Source organism: Suillus discolor (genome assembly GCF_016758755.1).
Source record: "Suillus discolor strain FC423 chromosome Unknown F5147scaffold_36, whole genome shotgun sequence".
NCBI classification, from domain to species: domain Eukaryota; kingdom Fungi; phylum Basidiomycota; class Agaricomycetes; order Boletales; family Suillaceae; genus Suillus; species Suillus discolor.
The window spans coordinates 279,477-299,355 of record NW_024541283.1 but is presented as its reverse complement, the minus strand read 5'-3'; the positions used below and the strand labels follow the sequence as shown (position 1 = coordinate 299,355).

At 48.6% G+C, this 19,879-nt stretch overlaps 6 protein-coding genes across 6 annotated transcripts; 2 read left to right on the top strand and 4 right to left on the bottom strand.

Annotated features, from left to right (window-relative positions):
• Positions 1-511: 511 nt before the first annotated feature.
• On the bottom strand, positions 512-1,787 carry F5147DRAFT_701467 (magnesium-dependent phosphatase-1). Its single transcript, XM_041437739.1, has 5 exons — positions 1,495-1,787; positions 1,244-1,441; positions 1,006-1,177; positions 911-956; positions 512-852 (listed from the first exon to the last, which is right to left on the bottom strand). Exons 1-5 carry the CDS (start codon positions 1,533-1,535, stop codon positions 719-721), a joined length of 591 nt encoding a protein of 196 aa, XP_041291527.1. The 5' UTR covers positions 1,536-1,787; the 3' UTR covers positions 512-718.
• A 570-nt stretch (positions 1,788-2,357) lies between these two features.
• On the top strand, positions 2,358-4,168 carry F5147DRAFT_578971 (thiamine diphosphate-binding protein; the record flags this gene model as incomplete). Its single annotated transcript, XM_041431463.1, has 8 exons — positions 2,358-2,623; positions 2,723-2,801; positions 2,897-2,973; positions 3,031-3,038; positions 3,088-3,200; positions 3,262-3,559; positions 3,620-4,011; positions 4,058-4,168. The coding sequence occupies 8 exons, from the start codon at positions 2,358-2,360 to the stop codon at positions 4,166-4,168; spliced, it is 1,344 nt and encodes a 447-aa protein (XP_041291526.1).
• A 456-nt stretch (positions 4,169-4,624) lies between these two features.
• Positions 4,625-6,224, bottom strand: F5147DRAFT_579095 (uncharacterized protein; the record flags this gene model as incomplete). The annotated part of the gene is made up of 3 exons (XM_041431470.1): positions 4,625-4,983; positions 5,037-6,098; positions 6,152-6,224. The coding sequence occupies 3 exons, from the start codon at positions 6,222-6,224 to the stop codon at positions 4,625-4,627; spliced, it is 1,494 nt and encodes a 497-aa protein (XP_041291525.1).
• A 243-nt stretch (positions 6,225-6,467) lies between these two features.
• Positions 6,468-9,035, top strand: F5147DRAFT_233486 (kinase-like domain-containing protein). Its single transcript, XM_041428746.1, has 11 exons — positions 6,468-6,533; positions 6,589-7,022; positions 7,074-7,136; positions 7,192-7,377; positions 7,447-7,477; positions 7,541-7,578; positions 7,630-7,848; positions 7,897-8,239; positions 8,292-8,353; positions 8,401-8,570; positions 8,622-9,035. The coding sequence occupies exons 2-11, from the start codon at positions 6,798-6,800 to the stop codon at positions 8,908-8,910; spliced, it is 1,626 nt and encodes a 541-aa protein (XP_041291524.1). The 5' UTR covers positions 6,468-6,533; positions 6,589-6,797; the 3' UTR covers positions 8,911-9,035.
• An 88-nt stretch (positions 9,036-9,123) lies between these two features.
• Positions 9,124-13,508, bottom strand: F5147DRAFT_233457 (uncharacterized protein). The gene is made up of 21 exons (XM_041428745.1): positions 13,288-13,508; positions 13,140-13,232; positions 12,830-13,085; positions 12,179-12,782; positions 11,986-12,120; positions 11,805-11,936; positions 11,549-11,752; positions 11,382-11,494; positions 11,267-11,334; positions 11,092-11,213; positions 11,003-11,038; positions 10,896-10,953; positions 10,660-10,846; positions 10,021-10,608; positions 9,856-9,958; positions 9,780-9,804; positions 9,686-9,721; positions 9,614-9,632; positions 9,482-9,565; positions 9,368-9,431; positions 9,124-9,311 (listed from the first exon to the last, which is right to left on the bottom strand). Exons 1-21 carry the CDS (start codon positions 13,382-13,384, stop codon positions 9,267-9,269), a joined length of 3,069 nt encoding a protein of 1,022 aa, XP_041291523.1. The 5' UTR covers positions 13,385-13,508; the 3' UTR covers positions 9,124-9,266.
• A 1,964-nt stretch (positions 13,509-15,472) lies between these two features.
• On the bottom strand, positions 15,473-19,098 carry F5147DRAFT_804907 (uncharacterized protein; the record flags this gene model as incomplete). Its single annotated transcript, XM_041443341.1, has 7 exons — positions 15,473-15,700; positions 15,783-15,947; positions 16,044-16,355; positions 16,453-16,800; positions 16,859-17,137; positions 17,213-18,895; positions 18,946-19,098. 7 exons carry the CDS (start codon positions 19,096-19,098, stop codon positions 15,473-15,475), a joined length of 3,168 nt encoding a protein of 1,055 aa, XP_041291522.1.
• Positions 19,099-19,879: the final 781 nt, after the last annotated feature.

Genomic DNA, 19,879 nt, shown 5'->3' with positions numbered 1-19,879 from the left:
GCCAGCAGAGCTTATCCTCCCAACCAACTCCTTTCCCCTTATCTGGGAGCCATGTACGTTGAAACTTACTCTATTTCATCTTGAGCTCTCAGTTTAGCTGTTGATCTGCATCCTGAAACGGATGGTTAACCTTGTGACAGACTACACCTGTGCCAAATACCATTCTTAATCACTCCTATACATCCCTACCAATCACATCGTAGCACGGGCGTTTTGATCTGCGACTCCACCTTTTGCACATTCATTTCGGTGGAAGTGTTGTTCCCTGTGACCTCGCTTCTTGCCCAAGCTTATCTATGTGGAAGCTTGCGCGATTTTGGCTTCCAGTCTGCGTCGCTGTTGATGGAATAGACCCGAGACATAGTCACATCTACGGAATCTCAACAATGATTATTGAAGCTTGAAGCCCTTACATAACATAATTTCCTCACGACGCCAGCATGTTATCATCGTTGCTCCCTACACCACCCTGAAAAACCACCACGCCAGGCCCCTAGCACGAACACAATGACTCGGTGTAAATGTGTTCAGTCGAGCACATTCTAGGCTTGATATATGGGGAATAGATATCAACTTATATGTTCATCGCAAGGGAAACCCCTCTCATAGAATCTGGATTGTCCATTGTACTTATCGATATGATCAACTCAGATAGGCAGTGTAACTACTTCTCTTACCGAGACCATGAATTCAATTGAGATGTCACGCCGACGAAACACTATGAGATAAGAGTTTCATCTGCTTCCACCACGTCTTCGGTGACTTGAACAGGGTGCCTCTTTCTCCATTCCTCTAGCCCTTTCTCTAGAATTCGGTCATTGAGACCGTTTGGGACAAGTGTGAATGTCACGCCTAGTATACATAATGACGTCAATCTAAGGGGGTTTCATTAGTTCGTAAGTTTACGTACCAAGTTCTTCTACTTCCTGATTCCTCCATTCGTCGTCGAAGAATAGCTAACCAAACATGTAAAACAACCTTCATACATAACGCTCACCTACTTACCATCTCATCATAGGGTATCCCAGTCTTCTCATGAAGTTGCTTGAAATGTCTGATCTTGGAAGAAGGGTATATCTCCAGCTGGTCAAAAAACTTAATTGCGGGAATTGGTTTAGCACTGCTGTCGCTACCAGTCCTCGGGGGTATAAGTATGAGATCTAAGGCTTCGCGAGCTCTTCGGGTACAGCATGTCAGTGCAGAACGTAGTACTACCAATAGTGGAATCGTTCAGATCACTCACAATGACGGCGCATCCGTCCGTGAGCACGCAGCGATCGTTACGCCTGCTGCTTGTAGGCGATGCATGATCTGTGGTACATCCTTGTAAAAGTCTATTGTCTTGGGTTTGCGCTGGCTATCGATGACTTTGCCAGTGACGTGGTCTCGCTTTAATGGAGGATGTACGTGAGTATCGACCCAGAAATCCCAAAGCGTATAGCTACATGGTCTGCGATCAGTCACAATCGAGACTCGATGGGAGGCTTCCCTTACTCTAGATCGAAAGCGACCAGTTTTGGTAGCCTGGTCGTCATCGTATGATATCGGTTACTGGTGGGAGGTTGATGCAGGTGGTCCTCCGAGTCAACACCACCGCAGTCACTGCAGAATGTTGCATCGCCTCATCTTCCCAGGCCTTCTTGCGCAGCAAAAGCGTCGACGACGATCAAACATGTGTTCTACTACATCTTCGGAGGCCCGGGTTTCAATATGAGCATGCAGAATGTTGCACAACAGCACCAAACTTATGTAATTGTACGTGTAATTTGAACTTGCTCAGGCGTAACTTGGACCTACTACTACTAGTAGTCAAAGTTAACTTCGAAATTTAATGTGTGTAACCTTCTACTTCTTTTGTTTCGGCCGAATCGGCCCTAGTACTCGTTGATGACTAGCCTTTTCAGCTGCACGAACCTTTCTCGAGGCTGCGCTAACCCCTTCCTGGGCTGGGATCAGACCAGGATCATAGATGAGGCTCAGACTGCTTTGCATGGCCACAACGCCGCACCTAGTGCAGTATGATCAACATCTTGCGATCAAGGGTTTTACCAAAATAATTTCAACCAGTCTGCCCCAATGATCATACACTCGTGAGTCGGATCTCAGGTCTAATAGGGTATGCATCTAAACTACATTCTGGGCTCAGGCACCAACTTCAAATTGTGGCGCTCAGGAAACCGAGGAAGTTCTGATGGGAAGCAACATTTATCCGGCAGGTGGGCCAGAATCGAAGTTTACGAGATTGATAATCGTCGGATCAGTGGCCTTGTCCCACAATCAACAACACTCGGACCAAACCGTGACGCTCTTGACCCGGATCCAGCATCAGCTAGACTAGCCTGCTGCCTCTAGATATGATGCATCCCTTGTCATTCAGGCATTCCTCTCTGCTGACAAGGGCTTGCTCGAATGGTCGGACGCTCTCCACTTTAGCTGCCTCTACATCATTAGGCTGCCTACCCCCGGCGCACTCACCAGCCGTGTCAAAGCTCGCGTTCTTCAATTCTGTAACTGGCGATAGCAGCAAGATACCAAGTTATCGAGTTCTTGATGTGTTTGGCGTTCCGATAGAAGGCGCTAAAGTGCCTGAGGTATCTATTGCGCCCTTCGCATCTCCAAAGAAGTTCACTGACGTCAAAGTTCATTTAGATCAGTAAACAGTTCGCTTGGCGATTGTGGGTTGGTTTCGCAGGGCTCGAGATTGTATCTTACAGTCTTGAAGATATGAACACATGCAGTTGCTTCCCACGCTGGATGATATACTTTGCAGTGGTCAACGCCAAGGCAGGATACCCTTCTACGTACGTGGATAAGAGCATCCCTTGGGCATTCTTTTACATAGCTTAAATTTAGGCGGCTTCTGTAAGATATTTGATCGTGCAGGTATGAATGCTAGTCGCTGACCTCATATCTCAAGTATGGAGAAGAGGCTACTGTAATTGGCACTGCTGCTGCACTTGCTGATGATGACGAGTGAGTTTCTCTGGACCCATAGTCTCGTTTGAGTTACAATGAGACACTTGTTTCCAGAGTATTATGTCGGACCAATTTCTGCGTTATTTATGTTTTTCTCTAATTCTGCCACAGCACAGTATCGGGAAACGGGGGTACTCTTGTGGCGTGGTTTCACTCTCGATGGTATCATGGCGCAAGTTTTCGGAAATCATGAAGATTCTGGCAAAGGCCGCCAGATAGCTGTGGTATGTCGCTTTGTGGTTTCCCTTTCGAAGCTTTGCTCAGCATCTACTGATGCTCCCTTAGCACTACGGCTCCAAGCAGCACCATTTCCACACCATATCCTCTCCACTCGCAACTCAAATATCACAAGCTGCCGGAGTTGGATTTGCACTTAAACGTGATCCAGCGAGACGCTCTAAAAATGTGGCATGCGCGTTTTTCGGGGAAGGCGCAGCATCAGAGGGGGACTTCCATGCTGGAATGCTCCTTGCTGCGACGCTGCCATCGCCAACATTGTTTCTGGCAAGAAACAACGGGTTTGCCATTAGTACCCCGAACTCGCAACAGTTTTACGGCGATGGTATCAGTGCAAGAGGCCCAGGTAACTTGATCACACGTCGTGTATGCATTTGTGTGAATAGTAATCGAACATCACTTGTAGGTTATGGTGTGGATACGGTTCGTGTAGACGGAAACGACGTACTTGCGGTAATGAACGCTGTCAAGGAGGCGCGAAGACGGTGCTTGGAAGGTGGCCGGGCAGTTCTAGTGGAGATGATGACTTACAGGATTGGCCATCATTCGACGTCGGACGACTCGTATGTCTATAGGGAGCGCCAGGAGGTTGAAGACAGAACAAAGAATGACAACCCCATCACGCGATTCCGCCTATTCATGGAATCCCGGGGATGGTGGAACGAGACGGATGAGGATGAGCTCGCGTTCCGTTTGAGACGTGATGTGATAAAGGCATTCAAGCGCGCGGAGACTGTCAAAAAGCCTGACCTGAAGGACATGTTTACTGATGTATACGCGGAAGAGCCCTGGAATATAGTGAGTCGATGGATTAGTCGGTGACGCGTACTCATTTTGGCTACAGAAGGAACAGCGGGAGGAGTTGATAGCACTGCTCAAGAAATATGGACAAGTGTGGGAGCCATGGCAAAATGAACTCAGGACCCTCAAGAACGGAGGGAAGCCTGTAGATTGACGATTCAACAGCACACGACAGCGTAATGCAGACATTCAGATGCAACTTCAATATACTCACCAGTCAAATATCACGATAAGAGAGAATCAAATTGAACTCCAAACCGACAATCACAAGTGGGTAATCATAGTCGAGGGCTGCCAGTCCAGCGGCGTGCCGTGACAAAGCGAGTACAAGGTCCTGATCACTATCGCCGGGGACCAGAACAGGTAACGTTAGAAACAATGGGAAGAGGCGATGACGTGGGTATGAAGGGGTACGCAGGGAATAGATACGCAATAAGAACCACTGACGGGACGCACGTATCGATAACGAATCTGAAAGAGGAAAGGTGGAATCAGAAGGCAACGTAACACTGCAAAAAGTACAAAATTGTCGTGAAACCGAGGCTACGGAACCGAAACGCGATAGACCGAAAGAGCGATATCGTTATCTTAACGTAAAGTTACACCAGGATCAAGTTGCGGTGCCAGCGTAAGGATCATCATACGCTTGAGTGTAACGGTTGTTTTGCTCGCCCCCCTCCTGGGTAGAGAGGCTGGGAGTGTACAGCGTCCGCATACCATTACCGTTGTAGCTCGCAGCTGGGATAGGGAATGCCAAGGAGCCAGTAGGGGGAGGGGACTTCATTCTCCGTTCGGCATAGGCGCGGAGCATCTCGTCGGGAGACATGACACTGGCAGGCATGGGCATCATAGAAAGACCTGATTCCGGGGCAGGATGTGCTGGGACGGGAGGAAGAGGCATGTCAACGCTCTGCTGTTCCTGGGGTAGCAAATAATCATCTCCACCAGCTTCGTTTCCTGTGCGCATCACTATTTTAAAGGTCAACTTTCAAGTACATAGGGAACAACCATAAGAAACCTACTGCTCAAGGACGGCCAAACTTCATCCATGCTAGGACGCGCCTCCGATGCTCCACTAAGGGACATGCGGGCACGAATATCATCCGGAGTGAGAGTAAAGGGACCCTTGGTTTGTGTGGGAGAAAGGTCTCCCGTCTCTTCCTTGTCATCGTTAGAAGGAAGAGGAGGCACAAAGCCAGTATGGAAGGCACGACTGGTTCCGACCGTGCGACGAGACTCTATTGATGGACGAATGTCTGTAGCGAATGATACTCGTGATACCCGCTCGCCTAAGGTAGTCTGAGAACGCAAACCGGAGCGTAGTTGAGACATCCTTGGCACGTCAAAGCTATCTTTGTCTGATATGGAAAGATCGCCTTCAACAGCAGCAGTGCTGACAGGACGAAGTGGACCAGAGGAAAACGACGAGTTGCGATTTCCTCCGACTGAAACTGCCATACTGTGACGAATGGCTGCCGAAGCGCCAGCAGCAGACATGGACTTCCAGTCCACGGAGATCGTCGACATACGCTTGTCGATGGCCTCGCTGAAGCGTCTGCTCTTTTCCTTGGATTTGGCACGACTTAATTTGAAGTAGACAGCTAGTCCCAGTCCGATGAAAATCAGCGGCACCAGGACGCCGGCAGCGATCTTGCCGCTAGAGGAAGAGCTGTTGGAAGAGAAATTTCCAACATAAGTGACACCGCCAGGAGAACTGAGATCGGCGCTGGCTGGGGTAGAACCATCGGATGGTGCAGTATATGTAGCAGTAAATACAGGGCCCGCGGGAAACGGGCTAAGGAATGGTTGTGTGTTGGTGGTAACGATGGAAAGCTGTAGATTGACCGTGGACGTGTCATTCCACCACTTGGTCTCAAGGCTGGTCTGATAAGTCCCCAAGGCGTAATTAACATTTTGCCACTCGTGAATACGGCTGCTGCTCAAGCTAGGGGCGATAAGATAGATATCGACAGCTTGTGTGCTGCTGGGCAAGCAGGATGTATCCCAGGTGATATTGAAGGGACTACTGCTAGAAACAGTTTGACCCTGAGAGGGGCTGATATAAAAACCGCCTGTTGCGCATGCTGCAGAGATCAGGATCTAGCGCAATGCACATTTCATTCATTTGTGAACTTACAAGAACGCTTTTGGTGCGTTTGTGGTGCACCAGCATGCCCAATGCGAACGTGCGCTAATCCTCGTTTGTTCATGTCGGTAAAATATGGATTTTTCTTATTAGATTGGCCTCAGTTTGGGTATAAAAACCCTTCTGAAAAAAAAGAGCGTATCCGCTGTGTCGCGCGGTCTGATGAAAGGAATGGCGGGAGGTGCTAGTAGTAGACTCACTGGATTGGTTGTGATGGAGGCTGGCCAACATCTATCGCGTATTTGAAATTTAAACTCAGACAAGACCCCAAACACTCCACAATCTGTCATGTCAACAATTGACAGAACTTCAAGTTGTCTTGAACTTTTCCAGATAACTTGCACATAGCATCATAGTAGCTTGGCGCAAATAAGTAGGTGAGTGCAGAACTCGTGTTTGGAAAGTTTGACATAATTTTCTTCATTCAGCACCAAGGCTCGAGGCTAAAGCATGTATGGATGTTGGCTGCCAAGGCATTACTAGTTCAAATGCCTGCCAACCCATGTCCAACCATGTTGTGCAATCTCACATGTCCATGTATTGGCGCTCACGCGTCGCCTCATAAATAAGGGCTGGGGGGCTTGTACATCTCCTTTAAAGTACTGGACACACGATAGTTCCGCTCCGCACTGACAGCATGAGCGGCCTCGTATTTTATGCTCCACCAGTAGCTCCTCTGCTTGCTTCGTCGTCTTCCAGCGACGTACGGCGCCATAGATATTCTATTTCGGCTAGAAGCGAGAGACATGTTGTGACGGACTTGTCAGGCGATGTCGTCGCAGACACAAGCGTTCCGACAACATCAGGAGGTATCACAGATGTTTGGAAATGTACATGGTTCAAGGACACCGGCTCCACCAAGGTTCGTTTTAGCCCATGCGGAGCTGTTTTGAGACTAATCTGGCTGGTACAGGTTGCAGTGAAGACGTTTCGGATCGAGAGTACAAGCCAGGGTGAACTCGCCGAAACGCACAAAGTACGTACCAATGTTTACCTTTTCAGAAGCCTCGATATAAACCGAGATATGATAGATATGGTCACAGCAAATTCATGCCTGGGCGAAGCTTGAACACGAAAATATACTTCCTTTATATGGCGTTGTCATGGACTTCGGCCCAATAGTATCAGTAGTCCATCCTTGGAAAGAAAACGGAACCCTCTCCACTTATTTATCATGCAAGCATGCAACGTTGACTGTTCAAGATAAATTTAAACTTGTTTGTGTCGGTTTATCGCTGCATTACCACCTTAACTGAGACCTCCTGCTTGCACCTGCCGAACAATAGCTCGAAAACGTTGTCTCGGGACTTCACTATTGTGCGTTCAGTCATTTCTATTCAATATTTGACGTGAGCTTGAGCTGTGCTTGCCTCTCCACAGTGCACTCTCATGGCATTATACATGGAAATCTTTCTGGCGTAAGGATAATTTCCATCCAATTCACAAATCAATCTAACATATGTCTGAAGAACAACGTGCTGGTAGATGCCCTTGGTAGAGCCAGTCTAGCGGACCCCGGTCTTAGTGTGCTAGTTCCAGAGGTCTTAGGCATGTCATACTTTCGCCTGTCAACATCTGGCGCCATACGATTTGCTGCCCCTGAACTCTTCAAAAAGTCCAGTCGCGGAGAAGTGCCCCTGCCAAGTATATCCGGTGATAGGTATTCATTGGGCAGTATCATTTACCTCGTAAGTCCGTCTTTACGGAAACTACCCGTTTGTCAATAAATTATGCAGGTCCTCTCGGGCTCTCTACCATATTCCACCTTGAAGGATAGTGATGTGCTCGTCGAGTTACTTCTAGGAGTCGCCCCAGCATCACCTTCTAATTCGGACAAAGCCATCACTCGGGAGCAGTGGCAGTTCATCCAAGGGTGTTGGTCACAAATCCCCCAAAATCGCAGGACGACGAGCGAAGCTCTCGAGTTTGTAGATGTCAATCTCGCTCTCTACGTTCCTTTCAGGGCTATATCCTTGACTACAGCAGAAATGCACTCGAGGTCAAGCAAGACAGACGCCACAAAGCCTCGGTTAGTTTTGAGTCGCAGAGACTTCTCACCGGGCGATACGTTACCTCCAGGCTAGTATACTCAATCACTATCATCACGATTGAGGTCAATTTTTTTTTTCAGATATACAGGCGAGTTTGGCGGTCGGTTTACGTCGCTCGCGGAATCCTGCGAAAGCTGCTGAGGTACGCGAAAAGTAACACATGCTGCCATAGCTCATTCACAGGCTCAGGCTGCTGTATCTGTCATTTTAAACGACATTTTCGACACAAGTCATGTCGTACCTCAGTGGGATTCCAAGGAAACGGAACACGCGGTAATCAATCACGCGTATAATGTTCTCGTCGAAGATATCAAGATGATCAGCGATGCATTGCGAGTGTTGCAAACAACCAACCCGAAGTGTGTGCTCATTCCTGCGAATTGCTGATGGTCTGTCCTAATGCCTAGCAGCGCGGTAGAAAAGTCCCTGGGTACTCTCCGTTCAACAGTCGAACAATTGTTATTTGACGAGAGACAGAAACAACGAGCACCGCGCGCTGCTTTCCTGATGATCGTCTCCAGACTGCAGGATTTTTTGGACGATCTTTTGAAGGAACTCTACGGGAACAGAGGGAAGCTGTCAGGTCCATTCTGGGAGTGGTTTGAGAAGTGGATGGCGATGATGAGAGCATGGGATAATTCACAATCAGAGGCTGCCGTCCAGAATACTGCTACGTGCTTGCGCTCCATCCTATCCTAACATAGGTTAGGTTACTAGTAGAAACATGCTTACCATCCCAGATTCCGATTATTATGCAGCTAACATAGGTTTAGGTCAGGTTCAGGTTTCAGGTTAGCTCTATGTGTGAGACAATTAAAGTGACACTGACCCACGTTACCATGAGTCGACTAGTCATGATCGATCATCCAGTTAGGGTGAGTTATTATTTGTTGCGACCAAATTCACATTTTCTGTCTCTTGACGGCGAGTGTGCAGGAAGGTGCGCCGCAAATGGACAATGAAACTGGGGAGTACTTCGGGACTGGTCCGTTCCATACATTTCCAATTTCCAATAAAATGTTTGAAGATCACGTGCAACTACATCCAAGTCCACTTCAACCCCAGGTGACAAGTCTTTCCATTTCCCTCGGATCGGCGACCTGAAAACACCATCGTCACTTTAGAAGGCATGATGGAAAACAAAGGATGAACATACCTTCCAACCATGCATAGCTGCCGCTCTCGTATACCCTGACAACGCCTCCTGTGGATGATACGGTCTTTACAAGACTCAGCTCGATTTCTCTATTTAACGGGTGATGAGACGTACTGTTCCCAATCTCGGGCTAGCCGCGCGGGTTTGGGGTCAGTGCTCGAGATGGCGAGCTTGATCTGTAAGAGCACGGATGCAATGCTATGAGGGGCGTCAGATCGGCGTGAATGATACTCGCGAGATACGCACTTGTAACTTGGAAGCCATCCTAGATACATGTCAGTACATGCTATCAAGATCAAATTGATAGTCGCGACTCACCAGCTGAAGTTAGAAGATCCATGCAAATAGAGCCCCCTACATAAATACAAGTAAGTCAGTGTGTAACAATGACTAACTCTTCAGTGATACTGACCAACAGTAACATGTCCACCTCCACCCTAGACATCGAAAGTCAGCTACGCCAAGCATTTGAATCATTCACCTCATACCTGCATGAAAGGAAGGAACCGAGGCATCACGAGTCGAAAGAACGGAGGAGAATGAGGGAACGTCGGCGGGAAACGTATCTCAAAAACAAGCGAATTGACACCCCTTTTAGAAGGAGGAACGATCTATCAGCATAGTCAGACCCACAACACGCAGCTCAAACTCACTTTGACTTCAAATCTTTCGCAATAGGCAGATCAGGATCAAATGAATGCATCTCCACCACCCACTGGAATAAGTTCTCATTGCACTCCGGAGGCATGTACCACCCCAGAGTAGCAAGTGACTCAGCGCTCCCCTGTTCTTTCATCATCGCCCTGAACTCTTTCTGTAGTGCCATCGTCGCTCCTGGAGTCGAATCAACAGGCGGAGGCAGCAAGAGGCCAATGTTCTTCTCCACCCAACTCGCATCATGCATCCAATCTTGCTTTGGTTTTCCGTTGACGTGTGGTGCGATACTCTCTAGCTTCACTTCCTCTTCATCTGGTGCGTTAAACACAGCGTTGTCATCCTCATCAAGGTTAGGAGGGACGTATGCGTCCTGGCAAAGCCCGAGAAGTTTCTCAAGTTTGTAAGAAGGCTGTGGGATCTCGACATGGCTATTCATGAGTAGGGGCTGACGAATTGGCTCGTGTTGGATAAAAGGAACATTTGGGACCTTTGATTTGGTAGGAGTGGTAGGGATGGTGGTGTCAATACCAGGAAATCTACTATCAGTGTGTGATCTGTCGATTGTATTGACTAGCAAATATCGACTACAAGTGGGCCGTCAGCTTTTGATGACCGAACTGAAGCATGGCTCTTACCACATAATCCATTCTGTTTGCTTGACCACGTAATACGGGTCATACGAGGTAAATCTTTTCGGGAGATTGATTATCTCCGCGAGAGCTACGCAAGCTGAAGGAGCAATCGTGCTATTCCTCCAGAATTGTGCGCCACCCGTAGCATAGGTTCCCATCGAAATTGAGCCGTCTTTGGCAAAGTAGACACCTGAACAGAATAAGATAGATTATTAACGATTATGAGATCGTCTACTTGCCATCTCCGTATGCCCGGCCATGTGCCACCGTCTTATACCATAGTCCGTGCCGTATGATCTATCAAATATATCAGTGGTATCTTTCACAGACATCTTGAATGACTTACGGAATGCCAGTTCTTCAAAGGTGAGCCATGGAAAGCCTGATGTACTATATCAAAAAGATTTCCACTGACAAAAATACCAAGAAACATACATAGAGAGTGGGGTAATTCTTCGCATTAGAATCTCCGCTTGTTTCCTGCTCCAAGGCATATTTGAACTTCGCTTCTTTGTCAGGGGCACCCACAATGAAGCGGAATTGTCTCCACTGCGAGCCTATGTCATCACCGAATAAGTAAATGAACTGGAAACGAGTAAATCACACGTACCTATGTTCTGCACTTGATCTTCCTCTTCAGTTAACTCTTGTAGATGTGCCGTGCAAGAGGCAACACACCTAGTGGGGTTTAAACTAGGTCAATGACTCAGAGGCATAAAACGTACCAACGCAAGATGGACCATGCAGCGGGCAAAATACTGGGATCCATGTGCTTCAACTTCGGCTTGTTATTCCCTGCAACGACTTTCTTCTCAAGGTATTTCTTCATGTCCTGAATCTGCATTTACTTTACTTGAGCATTATCGTCAGCAATGAAGAGAGACATTCGAACCGGAGGTAGTGTGTCGATGAGTTGCACGATTACAATATGCATTTCGATGACTGCCAAGCTATCGAAGTCGCGCATTGATTTATTGTTGGGGTCTGGAACCTTCAACGATAAGCCATGCGGAAGATCAAGAACCTGTTCTGCGGCGGCAGCATAAGTGAGGGAAACCAAGAGATCTACCATCTCAGTATTCTTGCAGATATCATACTGAACAAATCAATAAGTAGAGGTTTGATAATTCAAGCTAAAAGTCGCTAACCTCTAGGGAGGGCCCAAAGTTGAGGCTATAGTATTGATATGCACACAAACCAGAGTCGCAAACATAAGGCTTTAGCGCCTCGAATAGGGTATCGAGTTTCTTGTGACAGACGACACAATAACGATTGCATAGCTGTCGTTAAATCAGCACGAGTCGAAGTGACCATCTCCATGGTACTGACTGTGAATCGACGAAGAAGGTACGCAAAAGCAGTCTCGAGTAAGTTGATGTGACCATCTTGGTTTTCCAAGGGATCATGCGGTAAGTAGCGGGAGCTACCTAGACGTTGCTCTTCCTCCTCAGCTTGACGAAGTTCCTATAAATGGAACAGAGATGAAATAGATGACAGTTACTTATGTCAATCTAAAACACACCTCCTGCATTTCCCTCACAAGAATTGCAGGCGTTCTCTGAAGTTCCTGCGATCTCCAGTGGAGTTCTTCAGCTGCAGCCCATCCGAGTTTGAACTGTCGTCGAACTCGGAGCAGTTGAAGAAAGTGCTCATTAAATAATGATTCAAGCGAGCTGGTCAAACTAAACTTGTCAAAGGCGCCGTCATCCCCTGTGTCAGACTCCATCTCAACGTCGACATATTCTTCGAACGCGCCATCTTCAGCACCATTCTGCTGGTCGGAATGGAGACCGTATCGGCGGAGTAAAGCGATGACATGCTCTTTTGACGGCTTGTAATTTCGAGAAAGCCCGACGTAAAATTTCAGTGAGGTGCAAGAACGGATTGCAGCAGGGGAGAGTGTCCCATCGCTCTGAACGGGCGGATAGATTCCCCGAAATCCAGATATGAGCAACACGAGATGCTGGCGAGGAAGTAGGAATTGGCTATCCCAAGACATCAGGACGTGGGCGGGAATTTTATCAGTTAATTCCACCACAGGGACAGAGATTGTCAAGAAGAACTCGCTGCTGCCACTCCAAATGGCTCCTGGTGTATAACCGGCTGCATGGCTGCCTTCGAAGTCTCTGTGATGCGTGTAAGAGAATAGTCATCTGCGTAGAAATTGGTGCACCTGCGCAAGACTGAGCGAGAAATCTGTGGTCTTGTGAACGTGCTCATATCCTCATCCTCGATCACATCGTAATTTTGGTCATCTTCGCTGTCATCGTCACCAGAAATACTAATCAAGAAATGCCTCGCCACGTCGTGGATCGTACGTGGACTGTCATTGAGTACCCCGTCACAAATCTCCTTCACCTGCTCCCCATAACTCCCAGGTTCTGGTGAATGGCAGAAGAATGAGTGAGTGTTGGGGTACTCTGAGGTGTCTATATAGATAACAATCAGTACCGATGACACTTCCCCTCTTGATAATGGCTGACCAGAACACAGGAGATGCATCACTATCCTTGTCCAATCTCTAGATTCTATCAGGTCGAACTCTACTGAACCATCGTCATCCCCTACTCTGAAACCTAAGAAGATCGATGTTGGTGGGGCTGGGTATCGGAGATGCTAAACCACGCTTACTTTGCGCAGACCACGTTCCCCTATCAAGGTCAGGTGGGCAGGTCGTGTGCAGGTCGTGAAGATCAGCACTGAATCTCTTACGACCTTTCAAGAGCATTGGTGCAGATGCAACAGAAGGATATGAAGAAGATGTCAAAGGAGTCAAAGGAAGCACCTGCGAAGTCGATGACTGTGCCACCGGTACCGGCCCTGATATAGGGGCCTGTGTATCAGCTAGTTTCGATAGCTGGTAGGCATCATCCGTGGATGGAGCAACTTGTTTATTATGGACATTCTCTCCAGGTTGTACCTTCGAGTTGACGCGCTTGCGAAGCCGTTTCGAATTTCTGGAGTCTTGACCAATTGAAGATGGTTCGAATTTATTTTTCTTGCGTGTATTCCGCGTGGCAGACATGCCAGTGATGCTTAGTGGTTTGAATATATTTGGAGCTCCAAGGGATCTATCTCAGGAAGATTCTAATTGAACTGATTTATGGTGTGTGCACGATGCAGGATCCATCAAGAGTTGTCAAGCGTCTTTGAGTCACTGAGTCCAGACGCGCCATTTATAGCAACCGGTCCGTGGTCGCTTCGCACGGTACGTTGCAGAGCATGGCTGGCCAGAATTTGAGCCAACTGCCTGGCAGATATATCGTATTCTCTGGCCCAGTCCTTTCAACCCGACGCATCGTAACAAGATGAACAATCACTTACCCGTCACCCCAACATTTCCTCAACTTACGGTTATCCCCCAATTCTGTAGTCTGAACGGTTCCAAGTACTGTCAGTGGTGATGACTTGTGCCGCGTGAGTCTTTGGCTGCTAAACTTCCACTAGTAAATTTTTGATATGGGTCTTTCAAGTTTGAGGCTTGAAGTCGTCACCATTTACCATGCCATGTATGACTTGGATTCACGATTCCACCGTGTCTGCTGCCGATGGTCGTACAATGGACATGGTCGTACTTTTCTCCTGTGCTTGTGCCGACTTACATCTCGCTTCCTCGGAGGGTCCATCAGTTGTGAACCGACTACGTTTAGGGTGCAGGGCTCAAGTCCTCGCTTGTGCACTTCGTCAATTCTCGTACATGTTATCCAATCAATCTACCCCCGAGCAGAAAATCTCTGTCAGTCCCGGCACTTTTCGCCTTTGCCGTGTGAGCATAAAAGCGCACCAGTACTATCGATGGAAAAGGAAGTAGCTTAAACTGAGTTCTTCCAGAAAGGGAGCGGTATTTCAGGCTGCTCCCAGAAGACACGAGACTCCCCATATGTTTTTCTCCTGAAGAATACCAAGCTTCCAATTCAGGAATCTTCAATCCACAACGCCAGACGTCGGTCAAGTGATCGTGATCTGTACATCTTCATTTGCTCTAAGCTCGGTGGCCCACTACACTCCACTCGCACTTATGTATAGCTCATTCGGATCACACACCGGCCCCGACATTATGCATTATGGATGATGCAACTTTCGGGGCGATGATATCCGAGTCTCATCTCAACCCGAACCGACTCGGAGTTACTTCGCGACGGCTACGTACACTTGACACTTTTTTCATGTTTTACATCTTCGGCATCCGAGTCCCCGCCAGTTATTCATCGCCAGGATTGTGTTTAATCGGTTCCTGATGCAGGACGAGAACCATTGTGCCACTGTCAAGTTTACGTTTTTCAGTCACTTGCTTGAGCGATTCATCGTTTTCGGCAGCCACCCAGTTATCCCCCGTAATATCGAGAACCCGCGTAGACCGACTGGTCACGAGTTTACCCACATAAACATAGCTCCCAAATGAATCACGATGCATATATTATTAGTGAAAACGGAAATGAACGTGCTCAGACAAACGAGCGAAGACATAAAAATGAAAGTCGATGTTTATTGCGTTTGATGTATATATACATTGTGTCATGGATTGACGACCAAAATGAGAGTGACAATGAACATACAAATGATGTATGAAAACAATGAAAACGAAGACGATGTCCGTGTAGGAAAAAAATGAACGAGCGTTTGGATCTAAAAATTAGGCGATAAATTTAGGAAGTATGGATGAGCACGAAGATCTACATGTCTATCAGATCTATATTGACATGAAATGCAAAATGCAAGTTCAGCATGAACGAGAACGATGCAAGCAAACGTACGACAGTAGCATTGCGGGGAGCGGGAACGCATGCCAACACCAAAATCAACGTCGCCCGCACACCTACAAACTAAACATCCCTGCAGCCCTCCTCCTGCTTTGGACAGGATGAACGAGCACCAAACTGATTCCGAGACCCACGGTCAACCCGATACTCGTGCTGATCAACTGGAGCGCTGTGTTGAACCCGCTTTGGTAGGAGGAGCTTGATCCTGTGGTTTGATCGACAACAAAGTTAAATAGTCCGCCGTTGCCTAGGCCTGAAGGGAGTTGGAAGAGTATGCCTGTGATCTGCGTACGTGCGAGTTTGGTGCGAGTGGTGATGATTTATATCAATTCTTTGATGCAAGAAACACGAAAAAAGAGAACGCACCATCACGACAAATGCATTGCCCGCGAAAAACCTCCCATAGAGATTCGACACCAATCCCACAGCAAACGCCCCAACAGCGGCTGATATATCGCTCTGGTTTGGGAACTTGGTGCCCACAAAGTGGTTCGTCACCCATCCAATGCACGAGATGACGACTAGGAGGAACTAGGTATCGGAATCAGCATCAGCTAGAAAGGAGTTTGACGGATGTGAATGTTCGCCGGGACCAAACCCAAACACCCCCACAAAACCAAAACTCACCAACTCCCTCCTCCCAACAACAGCCCCAAACCTCAAACTCAAAAACAGACTATAACACGGCACACTCAGGAACGCCCACCACAAACTCGGGGTGCGCTGCCACCACCCGCCTTCGGGATCATGGCTCGCAGAACACATATAATCTCTGCCCCCCAACAGGGGTTTGCTGAGCATTGTTTGATAGAGCTCAGCTCCGATGGCGAGCCCAAAGCCAAGGAACAGGCTGTACACAAGGGCGTAGCAGAGACGCACGGAGCCTGCTACCAGGGAGCGGGAGGAGAGTTCGAGGGAGCCGTTTAAAACTATGAAGCCCTGGGGGTTCGTTAGCGGTGGGATGCGATCCAAAGAGGAAGGATGAAAAGGAAGGAAGCGAGGTAAGGAAAAGGAAATCAAAGAAGTCAGGACTCACAGGCAAAATCAAGACCACGCTACTACTAGCAACAGCCTCATAACAAATCCTCTTCGTACTAGCGAGCGCAGCGCTCACAAAGCTCAGAAGCGTAGCAACCGTTATCTCAAACACGTTCCCATACAACTCATTACGGACGCTGAGGAGCTGGATGGCGACAAGGAGCGCACCGAGCGGGAAGGAAACGAGGGAATCGACGAAGCTGCCGTTGAAGCTGACGCTGCAGATGCTGGTGCTGCACATACCGCCTAGGAATATGAGTTGAGGGAAGGAGTAGGTGGGCTTTTTGCGCATTAGGGTATCAAGGGCGGTGCTGGCTGAGGATACGGACATGGTGTCGTGGATGACCTATGCGTTTGTAGTGAGATTAGTTCATTTATCATTCGAATGGAAAAGAGACACATACATCCCAATACAACCCATGTGCCTCCCCTAGCTTCCCCACATCCAACGCACTCCCCTGCCTGATAAACTTGACGTTACTCGTCCCCGTCGCACTGTCTTCGAAGCTGATCCACATGACATCAGGGAGGTACATACAGCTCATCTCAAGCTCGAGGACACGCGCTGTGCTTTGGATCTGCGCGACGAGTCTGTGCGAGGGTCCCCCGAACATCATCATTGCACGGGCTAGTTTGAGGATGAATTCTTGCCGTTGGAGGATGGCGGCGACGTGTCGGGTTATCTGTGTAGTGAGAGTGAGTCAGGTGTGGTAGAGAAGTGAATGAAGGAAAGGAAGAGAAGGAGAAAAGAAACGCACATAAACTTCCGCCCTTTTCCTCTTCCGCCTCTTCTCCTTCTCCCTCCTCTCTCTCTCTCTTCTCTCCTTTCTATCCCTCTCTTTCTGCTCCTCGATCCACTTTGTACCGAAATAATCATCATCTTTTCCCTTTTCATCAGGCGAACCAGCAACACTACTCGCCCTCGTCCCAGTCCCAGGGGTAGACGCCCCACTCGTACTGACAGGATACCTTAAAGGCGTCCCGGGTATACTCAGCGAAAACCCCTTTAAGTGCGCAGTAGGCAAGTGGTGTGGAAGCGGGATATCCTTCAGGACTCCTTTCCAGCGTTTCGATTTTGGTTTCTTGGTGGAGGTTGAGGTAGGGGGGAGGGTTGGTGGAGTTGATTCGGAGGGGGTGGAAGTAGGAGTCGACGTAGAAGTAGTCTCGGTCGGAGGAGGAGCGAGCGTATCTGGTGAACCTTCCTCCTCCTCGACATCTATCACTTCTTCCTCGAGGTCTATTGTGGACTCATCTTGAGATTGGATAGCAGCTTTAGAAGCAACTTCCCCCTCACCCTCGTGGTCCTCCTCGACGCGCCCACCGATCCCCCTCGTAAAATCGGTATCGGTGCTCTTCGAACGACGAGGGAGATGGAGGCTGAGACGGGGAGGTGTTGATATTCGTTGTCTTTCCCCTACCTCTGCATTCCCTTCCCTAGCCCCCTCACCCTCGATTCCATCCTCGACCCGATACCTAACAAGCCCATACCCCCTCTTCATCTTCAAATCAGGCGCTAACTCCAACTGCATAGGCGCAGCAGCGCCGCTCAACGTCCCCGCACCCGCAATGAGCGCAGCCATACTCGAACTCGAGGGGCCTGGCTTGAGGGAGGAAAAAAGGGAGGCGGTGCTGCTTGAGGCGGAGTGGAGTGTTTGGTTTAAAGTCTTGTAGGGCGATTGTTTGTGTTTAGACTTGGGGTGGGAGGAGTGAGGGAGCCATGGACGATCGGGATTAGAGAGGTCTGATTCGTCTTCGCTATGTGAGGGATCGTGCTCGTCGTGTTCGTTGCTGTAGAGTGCCAACAACGCACTCAGCACGCCAGAGCCTAGTTTCGGCTGGGAAGCATCTGCCGGAGGATGAGATTCAGGATCATAAGGACCGCGTGATTGTGCGTAAGGTGGGGGGTGGTGAGGGGTAGGAGCAACTGAGGGGGGAGTGTGGAAATGCCACCATGACTTCTTGGGTGGTTGTTCCGGAGTGGGGTGATGTTTCTCCTCTTTGACTTCGTCGTTTGTATCACGATTTTCTTTTTCAGAGTCTTGTTCTACAACTGGGACTCGTGATCGTGATTTCGAGCGGTGACGACGACCGAGGATATCCCATCTTTTGGTATGCGCTCTGACAACGCCTGCTGCTTCGCGCGCGGCGAGGTGTTCGATACGGCCGTCTGCCGGGATTTCAGAGTCTCCGCTTCGTTGCCTTGAAGAGAGGGGGAGACCAGCGCTTTCTAGGGGGTCGATGAAGACTTCGCCTGGGAGGGCGTGTGTGCGGCGTGGGAGAAACGGTTCAGAAGAGGTAGGGGATGCAGGCAGGGTTGAAGGTGTGCTTGGGGGATAGGTATGTACGTCTGCCGTAGGGGACATGCCATGAGCGGATGGGGAATGCGTACGAGAGGAACGGTGGCGCTCAAGTGCGTCTTTGAGTGTTTCGAACGCGTTCGGCTAGGCGAATGTAAGCGAGGTTGAAAATAAATTAAGAGGGGACTACTCACGTCCTGAGCCATCTCGTCTAGTGTGTGTGGATCGACTGGTTCCGGTTCGTGGATGTGATCTGCGCTTGCCCATTGCACGCGACGAGGAGTACGCGCACCAGGGATTGGTGACATGATGCTAACCGGCATCGTGTGAGGCGACGGTGAAGACATGGAAGAAGATACGCACCCGTTGATGATGATTATTTAGTTATTATTCAAATGAGACTCCACAGAATTGCAAAATGATCCGTTTCACCCTTGTACGAGTCGGTTACGGTCACCGTCGTCGTTGTCGACGTCGTCACCTAAGGGAAATACTTCAGTTTTCATGGTTGATCTACTGGACTAAGTACTTGAGGAAGAGGTAGACGTAACGTAAGTGACCGAACTTCTCTCACATGATGTCATTCATGCTCCACCTCTAATTTAATTGGAACCCTGATACTGTAAAGCACATCCGAGAAGTCGACCATATACGTCAGCAACTGTGCACACGGTGCCCGCTCGATCAATCACCTAAATGGGTGTCAGTCACTAATGTTAGCGACCTATCCGTCTCCCCAAAAGGTATTGAATATACGACTCACCGTTATCATGACCTCACATGCACATCCTGAAAATGAAGCTCCAACTTCAGCTGCACCCCTGCCCACAGACAAATCGCAAGCTTATCACGCCCACATACTAGGTAATCACTTCGTCGCAAAGATCCTGACAGAAGTAAACAAGACGAAAGACGAAAGGCTAAAATCTGTAGTGAGGAATAGTAGTTCTTTAAACGTAGGCGTGTAATCTGAGATTCACGTGTTCGCATCCGTTATAATAAAATTCATTACTTCATGTTTATGTATACATAGTAGCTTCAGTTTCCCGAGTTCGGGTACTGTAAGGTTCACATGATAAGTGCATGGGGCGAGAAAGTAAAGCACTTACCCACAAAAAGTAACCTCTC

Excerpts from the sequence above, each read along its gene's own strand:
- F5147DRAFT_701467 (XM_041437739.1), bottom strand. The coding sequence starts at position 1,535 with ATGACGACCAGGCTACCAAAACTGGTCGCTTTCGATCTAGA. Across the intron at positions 1,442-1,494 it reads CTGGTCGCTTTCGATCTAGA|CTATACGCTTTGGGATTTCT; the intron begins GTAAGGGAAGCC and ends CAGACCATGTAG. Across the intron at positions 853-910 it reads TCAGGAAGTAGAAGAACTTG|GCGTGACATTCACACTTGTC; the intron begins GTACGTAAACTT and ends TATGTATACTAG.
- F5147DRAFT_233486 (XM_041428746.1), top strand. The coding sequence starts at position 6,798 with ATGAGCGGCCTCGTATTTTATGCTCCACCAGTAGCTCCTCTGCTTGCT. Across the intron at positions 7,579-7,629 it reads TACATGGAAATCTTTCTGGC|AACAACGTGCTGGTAGATGC; the intron begins GTAAGGATAATT and ends ATATGTCTGAAG. Across the intron at positions 7,849-7,896 it reads TGGGCAGTATCATTTACCTC|GTCCTCTCGGGCTCTCTACC; the intron begins GTAAGTCCGTCT and ends TAAATTATGCAG.
- F5147DRAFT_233457 (XM_041428745.1), bottom strand. The coding sequence starts at position 13,384 with ATGCTCTTGAAAGGTCGTAAGAGATTCAGTGCTGATCTTCACGACCTG. Across the intron at positions 13,233-13,287 it reads GGGAACGTGGTCTGCGCAAA|GTTTCAGAGTAGGGGATGAC; the intron begins GTAAGCGTGGTT and ends CGATCTTCTTAG. Across the intron at positions 12,121-12,178 it reads TTGTGAGGGAAATGCAGGAG|GAACTTCGTCAAGCTGAGGA; the intron begins GTGTGTTTTAGA and ends TTCCATTTATAG.